The sequence below is a fragment of the Coloeus monedula genome (genome assembly GCF_965178545.1).
Source record: "Coloeus monedula genome assembly, chromosome: 8".
In the NCBI taxonomy this organism is placed as follows: Eukaryota; Metazoa; Chordata; class Aves; order Passeriformes; family Corvidae; genus Coloeus; species Coloeus monedula.
The window spans coordinates 17,273,076-17,285,105 of NC_138788.1; the positions used below are offsets into that span (position 1 = coordinate 17,273,076).

The 12,030-nt window shown below is 43.8% G+C and overlaps 1 protein-coding gene across 3 annotated transcripts in view; it reads right to left on the reverse strand.

The window, feature by feature from the left end:
- Positions 1–10,279, reverse strand: part of KAT6B (lysine acetyltransferase 6B) — a 110,006-nt gene extending 99,727 nt beyond the window's left edge. For 2 of the 3 annotated variants that reach the window (XM_082285999.1, XM_082285997.1), the window contains exons 1-2: positions 8,712–8,864; positions 2,434–3,330 (exon numbers count right to left, since the gene is read on the reverse strand). In XM_082285999.1, the coding sequence (XP_082142125.1) occupies positions 2,434–3,054 (621 nt within the window). In that variant the 5' untranslated portion in view covers positions 3,055–3,330; positions 8,712–8,864. Of the gene's footprint in view, positions 1–2,433; positions 3,331–8,711; positions 8,865–10,171 lie in introns of those variants that run through there. The other variant, XM_082285998.1, reaches the window with a different exon arrangement.
- Between the last annotated feature and the right edge of the window lie 1,751 nt (positions 10,280–12,030).

Sequence of the window (12,030 nt, forward strand, 5' to 3'; positions counted from 1 at the left end):
ACTGAGAGCCCTAACGCACTTCTAATGCACCAAATCTGTCTCACCCTGATGAGATGTTAATTATGCATTAATTAAAGAAAAATAATCAAAATTACTCAAACTTCCATAGACATCAAAACAGATTTCTGTGTATCCCTCCATTTGTTCTTCTCCTCCAGAAAAGTCAACAAAAGACATACTAGAAGTTCACCTCTAGTATTTGAAAACAAAAAAAACCAAACCAAACATACAAAATTAGCCACCCCAACAAAAATCATTTCTTACTTGTGCTAGCTATAGAAAGAGCCAAAGAAACTTTAAAATACACCAATCTCATCAAACATCAGCCATTCCTAAGAGATGCCAGTTGGATAAATTTATTGTATTAATTTCAATAAATAATCTTGACATGCCCCATACTGTCACTTAAATGTTTCCAATAAAAATAGCCTAACAGTTTTCTTGCAATGTCATTCTTCTTATACACAAATTAACATCAATTTCAAATGAAGATGCAGTCACATCCCAATAACAGGGACAATTTATGTACACTTACTTTCAGAACTGTCCCTGAAGTATTTAAAGCCGCACATAGTGAAGAACAGTAAAAATCCCATATTTAAAACAAGTCTCTATATTTGCTCAGTAACCCTGATCACAGCTAGCACAGCTAAGTGGACACTACACTAACATGGAACTACTGATTCACCAACCTCACATCAAAACTATTTTTGTCAGGAAAAACCGTATGCCAGTTTTTAAACACCCAAGTCACACTGCTAATTTTGAGGCACCCAAATGAAAGCTTATTTCTTGCCAAAGCACTTGCTAGAGAACAGATTTGTTTGGCTAACTTCTAGAAGACAGATTTATCCTTATACCAGCATTTTAGTATGGCAGTAATGGCTTTTTTAGCACCATGACCCAAGTAACATTCCATGCAATGGGTGCCAGTCCCAGTAGGTAGCCTAACAAGGGAGATTTTTGTTTCTACAGAATTCACGTTACTTGGGTTGCTCAGTACTCCAGCCCTCAAATTTTTCATGTCATTACAGTATCAGAATTACAGTAGAAACTCAAAGTACTTAGACAGCTTTATCACTACAACTAATTAAATGTTTATAGTGTATGGCTACAGCAGTAATTGCACAGTATGCAGCACTTCTGAATTTCCATTCTGATTATAGAATGTGAAGCTCCATGCATCCCTCAAATACCCAAGAGGTCCAATTTGACAGAAATAGATATCCATATATAAATGCAATCATATTTAACATACCTTTAGAGAAGCTCACAAAAATAAAGCTACAACTACTCACCTCTGACAGTTCTCTAAACAACTGTTCCTGAAGACCTCACTAAATAATTCTAACACAAGCATTTTCTATTCTGCATCCTCCATCATCTTGCAATCAAAGGAAAAAGATGAATGAAAACCATCATTGAGCTTCTAGGAGACACTGGTGGCACCTCTACAATAGCAAAACTCTCTTAACTATTGCACGTCTAAAACAACTGACATCAAACTTGACCAGCCAGAAGAGGAAAACAAAAACAAAAAAAGAAAACAACCTCAAACCATCAACTTACAAATAACTGTAAGTCAATTCAACTACAACAAGTAACTTTCTTTCCCCCAAGTACACTGAAAATTCCAAACACACTTCACCATATGAAATGGGAAATGATCAAAGAATGCCTGCAGACATGTCTTTGACACTATCATTTCATAAACAAAAAACTAATTGATAACTCTTTCTCCCTCAAGGCTGAAACCCTGTGAACAATTAACTTCAAAACAAGACTCAAGTAATAGCAAAAATAAACCCATGTAGGGAGTGCAACAAAAGTGAAACAGGAGGAGGATCCTGCAGTTTAGCTCAAATTGACACTCAACACCCTCACTTCTGTTCCTAGAATATTTACATTAATTCCAGTTTCTATTAATTGTCATTTTAAAGCTAACTATGTACATACAAATATAATTAAAAAATAATAATTCTAATGGTCTTAAACATCACTAAGTCCCACCAGTGGTACTTCAGGTGGTGGTCAAACCACAAGAAAATCAGTACATCCAGGCAGAAAATGAAGGTAAAAGGCCACAATCAAATCATACTGCAGATTTCAGCTACACCAGTCTGTGAGGCAAGACAGAACAATCTCATACCTACAACAGTGCATACAGCTGTACTCTTCCCTGCTGCTCTGTTCATCTACTGAAAATACACAAAGCAAACTATCCAATGCAGAACAGCAGGACATAGGGAGCCAAGTAAAATTCATTTACCAGCACTGGTCCTGCACGCATCTTGGATATACATCCCCACTCATATATATTTAAATGGGTAAATAAAGCACAAGAAGAATCATTACTTTTGTATTAGTTTAATAAACAAAGGAGATCAAGAAAAGTTTTTCATTACTACATTAGCTCTCATTTTTCAGACTTACCTGATCTTTTTCATGGGGTAATAGGCTGACTGGTGGAAGGGAAGCTGGGAAGGTGCTGGAGTATTTCGGAGCTGCTTTGCTTTCCAAACTGCCATAATTCACTCTATACTGAGGACCATCCTTCAGTAACCTCCCATTGTTCACAGCACGTTTGGCCCCTAGCCGCAACCTCTGCTGAAAGGCAGGATTGTTGAAAATACTCGCTAGGTCATTTTGACTTCTCAAATATTTCTCTATGTTTTTCAGGGAGGAGCCATTAGGTTCTTGAAGCCCTTCAATTGCTCTTCTCAAGAGTTTATTCCAATCCACATTACGAAGCTCATTACAAGCTCCTCTAGATCCCTTAACAGATTTGGGAATAGTGCCAGGTTTAACACATGAAAACCGTCCAGGATTATCTGGGTCCTTGTAGGATGCAAGACCTTTGTTAGTAACTTTAAGAATAGAACCATCTTGAACACTAAGTTCCAACTGTTCTGAAACAGTCTTCTTATCTAATCCATGGGAAGCACAAACAGCATGACATATTCTCTCTTCAGAAGGCCTTTGCTTTTGCTTTTTAACTTTTTGTATAGCTTCCAGAATCCACTCCGTATAAAGAGGGTTGGCAAGTTTTACCATGGTTGACCAGTAATTGTTTCCAGCCAAGAGTTACCCATAGAGGTTCCTCCTTATCCTTTTAGCAGATCTTTCCGAGGTTGTTCACACCTCAAACACAAATGAAAGGATTCCACACACTGCTTGGACACATGTCAAAAATATCCACCCTGAGGAGTCAGAAAAGGCAGAGAAATACCTGCTGACTGAAACTTTCCAACTACATTACTGTTAGCGAAACATAGAAGGGATTCATCTGTGATGACACCGGCAGGTCCTTAAAAGAAAGTTTGTTGCAACCTTTGAAAAGAAAAAACAAGAGGCAGGGAGAGAATATAGTTAATGCTAAAGTACTAAAAAGAAAAATCATATTCAGACATGCATTCATACTATAGATGCTACAGTGTAGAAAAATCTTCGTGATGTTATATGAAACATTTGTCAGTTCCCACCCCACACCAAACAAGTCATCATAAAATCCTTCTGCTTCTCATAACAGTCAAGGGATTTAGTTTTCCTAAATTCCATCACCCCAACACTTAACCTACTACTGACCTATTGGACAATTTCCATTCAGTCAGGGATCTGAAAACACTCCCTAAAACAAACTGCCTACAAATAACTTCTGCATGGATTATACATGCACTAGAAAACCCAAACAAACCGAAAACCAAACCCCAGCCAATGAAAGTCAAATTATTAACCACTGCCAATTCTTACAATATCCTGTGTCTAAGAGTTCTGCCATGTTGATTACACAACTCAGGAAAATCAAAACCAAAAGTATCAGAATCAAGTTACAAGTATTACACCCTTCATTAATATTTAGGTACCCTACAAAACCAAAAGACATCACAAATGCACTTCTCATTTTAAGGCTTTCAGCACAGGGGCATTTTTGATACAAATCCTTCGGAACAGAAATTAAAACTAAGTAACAGGAGGCATTTTCACACAAATAGGTTGTCAGCACACAGATGTATTAAAAGAGGTCACAATGAAAAATGTTTTATTAACTCACAGTTTAACAAAAAATTTTGTTTACTTATTATGGAATACATAACTCAAACAGAAAATTCAGTGTCTACAAAAACTCATTTAAGAAACCTGAAAGAACATGTTGATGAGGAGTTTATTCATTCTGGGAAAATATATGAAAAATATAAAACAACAGTCTCACAAATTAAACTTAGACAGGAGTTGCATAACGAATAAATATTTTTGAAGTATTCTTTTTTTCTGCCATGAAGTGTGAGTGAGAACTTCTGAAGGCATTAACAGAACTGTATAATTACTTTGAATCAAAGGAAAACAAATAAAAAACAGAAGAGAAAAATTTTCTTTCTCAATATATGGGTTATCTTGTAAAGTAGAAGATTCACCAGTTTCACAGCAAAAATTTAATATTAGTTAATATGCAACTACATTTATAAAGCTATGGCAAACAGCCTACAAATAACAAAATCATCTATGATTACACAAGTCCTGGTCCTCATCTTTCTTCATTTACTCTAGTCATCCTGCATTTAAATCATGTTCAAAAACTTGAGCAAATTATCACTAGGAAAAAACCCTGAACTGATACAGTAATCAAAAGTATTTCCAATCTGTTAAAAAGATTCCTCTGCAACTATGAAGACAAAGAATATAACACCACATCCTTTCTGTCCTACACCTTTTTCTTACTCTGTCCTTCAAAAATGTCTTTAAATATAAATTCCAGCTCATGTTTCACACATTATTATACCTACACAACAGGATTAGTAACAAAAGTTCAGCTGGTTACTGGTGAGTATAAAATTTTTCTATACCCAAATAGTCAATATTATTCAATTCATTTTATGAATCGGTCCTTCTTGATTTTGATCAAAGCTTAAACATTTTCAGATTTATAAATATGAAAATTCAAGTGACTGCCAGACTGAAAAAGACACATTCCTGATGCAAATGCAGGGCCTGAATGCTGAACTGGCTCACATACTGAACCCTATTGATCTACACGGATTGAATCCTGTTTCTTGCTTACAGACTGTACTCATGGAAGTTGTATTTGATAACAGTTCTGTGTATTTCAAGTATCTGTAATCCAACAATAACTTGTTCTGTAAACAGACATTTTCACTTACTCCAGCTAGCAAAAGCCATTCTTTCCCTAACAGAATTGTTTATATTCACTGTTTTCAGATAATTCCAAAATAACTCTGTAGCTACAAAATGCAGACAAATATAGGGAAGAAAAGAGTTTCCATGGTGTTATAAACCCTATAAATTCTCTCACAAATCTGACACTGAAAATACAGTAACACAACAAAGCAGAACTCTATATATAGTGAAGGCTCACTCAGATTTAGACTATCTCATACACTCTTCCTATACATTTGGAAATTCTCTGTAGCTACATATAAAGCCCCAGATTCCTAGAAAGCTACTTTTAAAGTTTAGTTAGGCTGCTCCAGTGTAAGTCTTCATTAAGATAGTCACGACTTAATTAAATGCTGAACACTGCGTTTGCTGAGTCAGACATACCTGGCTCAGTTTTACATCTACTGCAGTACTGTTGTATTAAATTTCATACAAGCAACCACATCACTGCCATTAAATTCCAGAACACACAGTACAGGGTCTGTTCCAAGCTCCTGGACACTGATGAGCATTTCAGTATAAATGCTATAACATGGGGTTTACAGGAATTTTTATTGGCCAGTGACTGTGGCAAAAGGTTAGCATAAACCTATATCTTCATATAAAGTCTACTGCTTGGTACAGGAATTTCACAGCCATATACATTCAGAACTACATTTTTACTTATTTACTTAAAACTCCCTACATGCAATACAACCTTCTGTATGCTAGCACCTACTAAATCAACACCAGTAGAGTGTATCAGCAGGAACAGAGTTTCCAACACACAAGACAGGATATGTCAGGAGGAAAAATCAAGACATCTTACATACACACCTTCCAACAGCATCTAAGTTCATTCTGCCTTAGAGAGCCACGCAAAGTGCATCCAACCCAAGTTTTTAATTGTTTTGCCTCTCTTACTCTGGCACTTGGAGCGCACATGAACTTGAAGCGCAGCACCCTGACATCCATCACTGGTATGCCAAGGTCTACCACACGTTAGATTCAAAAGAACTTACTACTAACAAACATCTTTCCCAGCAAAAAAATTTGGGTGAGTGATCCTGGAGCTATAAATTAAGGAAATCTTTCAGAAATCAAGACAGGTCAATGCAAGATTGGCCATACAGAAATACACACATTTACATGCAAAGTGACCAGATAAAGACAAAACAAATTGTTTTAGAAACAAGCTTTCAAGACTCAACATAAAAGGACACTCAGAAATACAAAGTTACATTCGGGTTACTAAGTTTAGAATGCAATTCTACCAAAAGTACAAAAAGATGGTCACACATCATTTAATATAAGAAGTGTGATGATTACCCAAACAGGTTTTGAGGAAATACCATTTTAAAGAAGTGACTATAAATTAGTATCAGGCACTCATGTCTATTTATTAATCTTTCTCCCCTTGTAATTAACTAACTTTTAATCAAGCCCTCACCACCACTCATTCAATCACAAATTAGATTTTCCATACTGTTAAATGCACAGGACAACTTCCACATTTTATAGCAACAGTCACAAAGTTCTTTCTATGTAATTTGTCATATTTCAGCTTCTTCACTCTATGGTATCTTATTTTGAAAATAAAAGCATTTGAGAAAGTTTGACTGCACTATATTACTGACCAAGTCTGTTAGCAAGTCTACCTCTAAAGAGCTGCAGAACAGAAGCATGAGAGGGTGAAGTACAACACATTACCTCTAAAACATGAAAAACCGTCTCTAGTCAAGGCTTGTCCCTTTACCTAGGTCATAAATAATAAGATAAACACAAAGAAGTTGCAAAATTTCAGCTTGGGATTTAGAATGCATGCAAATATGCCCTTTATAAGGCACACACCTATTGCACAGCTGATTATAATTAAAGAAGGCAGTGACTGAACAGTTCAATCTCAGGTGCCATCAGTAATCCTATAATCCTCTAATAAGGTGGTTTTTAGACTGAACTAGGACCTGGAATTGCTTCCAGGTGATCCAGATTGTGAAAACAAGCTGTGTAGTCAAAAAAACAGCAACAAAAAAAGCTAAGCTTCTCTCCAGAAACAAAGCTAAAAGTTACTACACAAATATCACAACATACCATCTAAAGGGTTTTTTTAAAAAATTAATGAAAAGTTTGCTTTGGCTATCGTAAATGTAAATGCAGTTAAACTTTTAAAAACTGAGGTTAACACGGCTATAAAAAACAAAAACAAAAAGAAAAGGGGGAGAAGAGGACACAGCTGGGGGACATGACAGCAACCTGCCGGTGACCTGTGATGCACAATCTCATTCTGCTCCCTCCTACCTGCTCTGCACACACTCAGGAGAAGCAGCAGCAGGCCAGCTCTCTGCTGCAGCATCAGGGTCAGGTAAGGATTGCAGCAGAGGAGGAGGAGGAAGAGAAGACTGCCATTGCATTCCATTTTTGCCATTTTTCTTTGCTCCAAGCCATTACTTAGAATTCTGCAGCTAATCAACTCTGCATTCCACCCCCATGTCAATTAATGATGCAAAACAGACAAGATAGTTGTTTTGCTATTGCAAAATATATAGGGACCTACAAAGAGACGGGGAGAAAGCAGATCCTGGTAAGGACTTCCATCACGCATATCACTCTTAAAATTACTCAGGTCATGAAGCCAGCTATTGTATTATTCTTTACACAACACACAGTTTCCAAGAATAACATGAAGGGGCAATGACACATATATATGCATTAAAAAGACAGATGTGTAGACACTACAGTAACTTCAAAAGGACACCAAAGACTTGGGGGCATGGAGAAGAGTGGCACATCTGAACCGAACTGATGGAAGTGCTCGTGCTCTGAGATATCCCACAGGATTTTTGAGATCATATGCTTAAAATCATTTCACAACATGACAGCAGCAAGCGCCACCAGCGGAAACAGCATCAGCACAACATGACACCAGCAAAATCACCCAAATTCACCTTTCCCACCTTCTCCCACGGAAGTTCTGAGCACTTTAAAATACAGTACTAGAGAACAGTAGGGAATATGGGAAGGTAATATTCACTGTCAAGAGTTCACCTGGAAAAAGTGTTTCACTGAAAATATTTCTTCTTGGGATAGTGGTTTTCAACAACAGAGGTGGGTATCCATCTGCTCTTGTCGGAGAGGGTTACTCTCAATGCTCAGTGACAGAGTGCGAGAGGTGAGGTCCGGGCAAAGAACACACAATGTGAGCATCACTTCCAAAACGTGGCACTGCCAGGCTGAACTATTCCCCTCCCCAACTTACTTAAGGTTTTTACGGTATAGCCCAGCCACGGAGATGTGCAACGCCTAGAGCCTCGGGCCAAGGCATTGTTGCATTTGACAGGGGCCGAGCCGGGGCTGGCTCCGCGCCCTGCACGCCCTGCTCCGGGATTTGCCATTCCCGAGGCAGGAACCCCCAGCCCGCCGGCTCTGCGCCCCGGGGCGCGGCGACCCGCGGGCAGGGCAGCCCAGGGGAACGGGGCCGTGCGCGCACCCGCACCGCGGGCGGGTCCGGCGGCCGCGCGTCCCCCGCGGGAGGCAGGTGAGACCCCCCCGGTACCACTCACCTCCGCGGGGGGAGGAGCCTCCTCCGGGCGCCGCAGCGGCTCCCCCTGCTGCCGGCTCTTCCGCCGCTCCCGCCGCCGGGCCGCGCCGGGCCGCCTGCCCCGCTCCGCTCTGCCCGCGGCCGCCGCGACCGCCCCGCTGCCGCCGCGCGCGGCTTGGCGCACCTACGCCGCCATTTTGTCTCGCCCTGTTGTACTTAACGTGAATCCGACATGACACTGATTACAGCCCAATGGAGGCTCATTAAAACCTTACCTACCCCCCGCCCCGCCCACCGCCGTCCGCCATTGGTCCGCGCCGCGCACGCCGCTGCGCGCTCACGGGCCGCGGGGCGCTGTCCGTCACCCGCCCACACCGGCCCCGGCCCGCCCGGCAACCGGCCCGGCGCTCCCATTGGCGGGCGCCGCCTGTCAATCACGCGCCGCGCCCCTTTCCCTGCACGCTCAGCACCGCCCACCCGCGGGAGGGGGCGGGGCCGGCGGCTGACACTGGCCGCCGCCGCCGCCACACACGCGCGCCCCCCTCCCACCCGCCCGCCCCACCGCTGGGCCTCGGGAGCTCGCGATTGGCCACCCGCCCCGAGCGGGGGCGGGACTTCTCGCAATCCCGCCCTCCCGTTGGCTGCCGCTGCCGCCCGTCCGGCACCCCCCCACTCTCCAGCCTCGGCCCCCACCCCCCCCACCACCGCCCCACCCGCTCCCTCCCGAAGTTTGTTCGGGAGCGCGAGCGCTGCCGAGACACCGCCGGCGGCCGCCTGAACCAGCTCGGCAGGGCGGGCGGGCGGGCGGGCGCGCGACACACACTAATGAGCAGCCTTAAATATTGAGCGTCACGCGCGTGCCTCAAAGCCTGGCACTCGCCCGGGCGGGCGAGATGGAACAGCATGCTCCCAGCATAACCCTCCCAAGGTGCCTGGCACTGGCAGCCGCTTATCGCGCACACACACACCCCGCACCGCCGAGGGAGGGGAGGAGGGGGTGGGAACGGGGACGACGACAATGACTCCCAGCTCTGCAGCCACATGCAGGTCCCTGCAAGTTTCGCCATGCGAAGCACAGGGACTTCTCTGTCACCCCGTCTGCGAAGGAACAATTGCCGCCTCAGAAAGACAGGGTGGGAACATGCAACACAAAAACCTCAGCCATCCCCTGCTTCCCTCCGCCACTCCATTCCCCCTCTCCCCACCCCATCCAACCCAGCCATCACCTCCTGCTGCTGCTCCCCCTCCCCTGCAAAACGCAGAGCATTGCAATGCATTTACCCAGCGCAAGTGTCTGCAAACACGTGCATCAGCCTCCAGTGCTAAAGGAAAAAAAGTACCCAGCCTAGTGACAAGCCCCCTGCGCTGGGAGAGGGGAGGGAAAGGGGGTTATTATGGCAAATTGCAGCCTGTCACCCAATGCAAAACAAACCCCATCGCATGCTCCCTATTATCCCCCGCATAAACTCCTGGGAATCTAACCTCCGATGCAGGTTCCCCCCTTTGCTTGCAATGACCTCCTTTCTCTGCCCGTGTGTGTTTCTGCAGCAGCGGTTCCTGCGGAATGTGCTGCCCCTGAAACGCGATCGCGGCTCCTCTCTCTCTCTCGCTCGCTCTCTCCGCTCTGTCTCTCGCTCGCCCGCTCGCTCTCTCTCCTGGCTGCAACCAGAGCCAGGAACACAACAACAACACAGCCTCCCCCCACCCCCTTCCCCAAACACATACACACTGAAGAGACCCAGCCAGGAGAGCCAGACGAGCCGGGGAGGGGGTGGAGGGAATCCCCAGCCAGCGGATTGATTGCACCAGTTACCTTCCCTAAGCCCCTCCGCGAGAGGGAAAAAAGAAGATGAATACAGAGAGAATACCTTGTCTCCCCTCCTCCTCCTCCGCGGGGCTCCTCTTCTCACTCCAAAATACTAAAAGGTGGACGGGCAGATCAGACACACGCGTTCAGCTCTCGGCGGGGGAGGGGAGCCACGCGAGCAATTATCATTAATTTAGAAATTAAAACAGAAACCCACCCCAGACCTCCAGCCTCCCCGGTGCGGGCGGACGCAGATTGCGAGGACTGGTGCTAAGACACAGGACCTGATAACAGCTAATTGAAAGGTTAATCTACATAGGCTGTGACAGAAGAGGTCCCTCCCCACTTTTTTATCTGCTGTTGGCAAGTGGGAAATTGAGCTCCCCCCACCTTTTCTCCCTCAAAAAAAAAAAAAAAAAAAAAAATAGAAGAGAGAGAGAAAGAAAAAAGAAAAAAATAGAAAAGAAAAAAGGAGAGAGAAAGAGGGAAAGGCGATAAAGTTTGGGGGGCGGCGCGTCCCCTGGGCGGGAAGGCGGCGACGGAGAAGTGGCCACCGGCGCCTCCCGGGGGCCCTTAGCCGCCCTCGGGGGGTCGCGCTGGGCTTTCCGTCCTACATGGGGCGATTTGAACTGTCTCGATGGAAGCACCCCCACAGGCAGCCTTTGGGGCTTGAACACTCCCCCGGGCCGGGGGAAGAGGGCTGTGCTTGAGCCGACCATAATTAGTCTGAGGGATGGAAGCAGCGTGAACAAATCACAGATGATGTCTTCCCATTGAGTTTGTACATGTAACAAGATGTTACGAGGGGTATATTTTAAAGAACAAGGTGATAACACGTATAGACTTGAAGCTCGGTTTTCTCCATGCCGTCTTGAGCCGTGCTGCCAAAGGCCTCTCACCATGTTAAAGTTTTCAGTAATCACAGAATATGTTGAGTTGGAAGGGACCCATCAGAACCATCGAATCCTACTCCTGGGTTTTACTACTACTCGTGATCGTTTTCTCACCTATGGCCAGCAAACACCACTTTCCACCCAAACATCACTTTTCACGCAAGCATGGCATGACAAAATACCGTGGGATACATCCCATAGTACCACACAAGGGAGGGAAAGGCAGTCTACCTACCCGAGCATCTACACAAGCAGGCACAGCTAGACATTCCCCATCTTCCCAAACTTGAAACATGACTGTCCCAGAGGTCTCCTCAACATCCTTTTTTCCACATCTTATGGACGACATGTTGTGATAGATGCCTGTCTGCAAAGTTTTCTAAAAATATCTGGTCCCAAATAAAAAAATATAAAAGTAAAATTCTAAAAAATCTCCTTTTCGAGTGGATGGAAAATGATCTTCTACAATAAATTATGAAGGTCTTCCCTAGATGATGTGCATGTAGACTAGTAAGGAAACAAAGTTTCCATAATAAAAAAATAAGCATTAAGGTTCAGTGCAACTTCTTTTGGAGTCAATTGCTGGAGATACTGTCTAAGGAAACTCTTTGGTGATGTTTCAGAGAACTGTAAAATTGTAT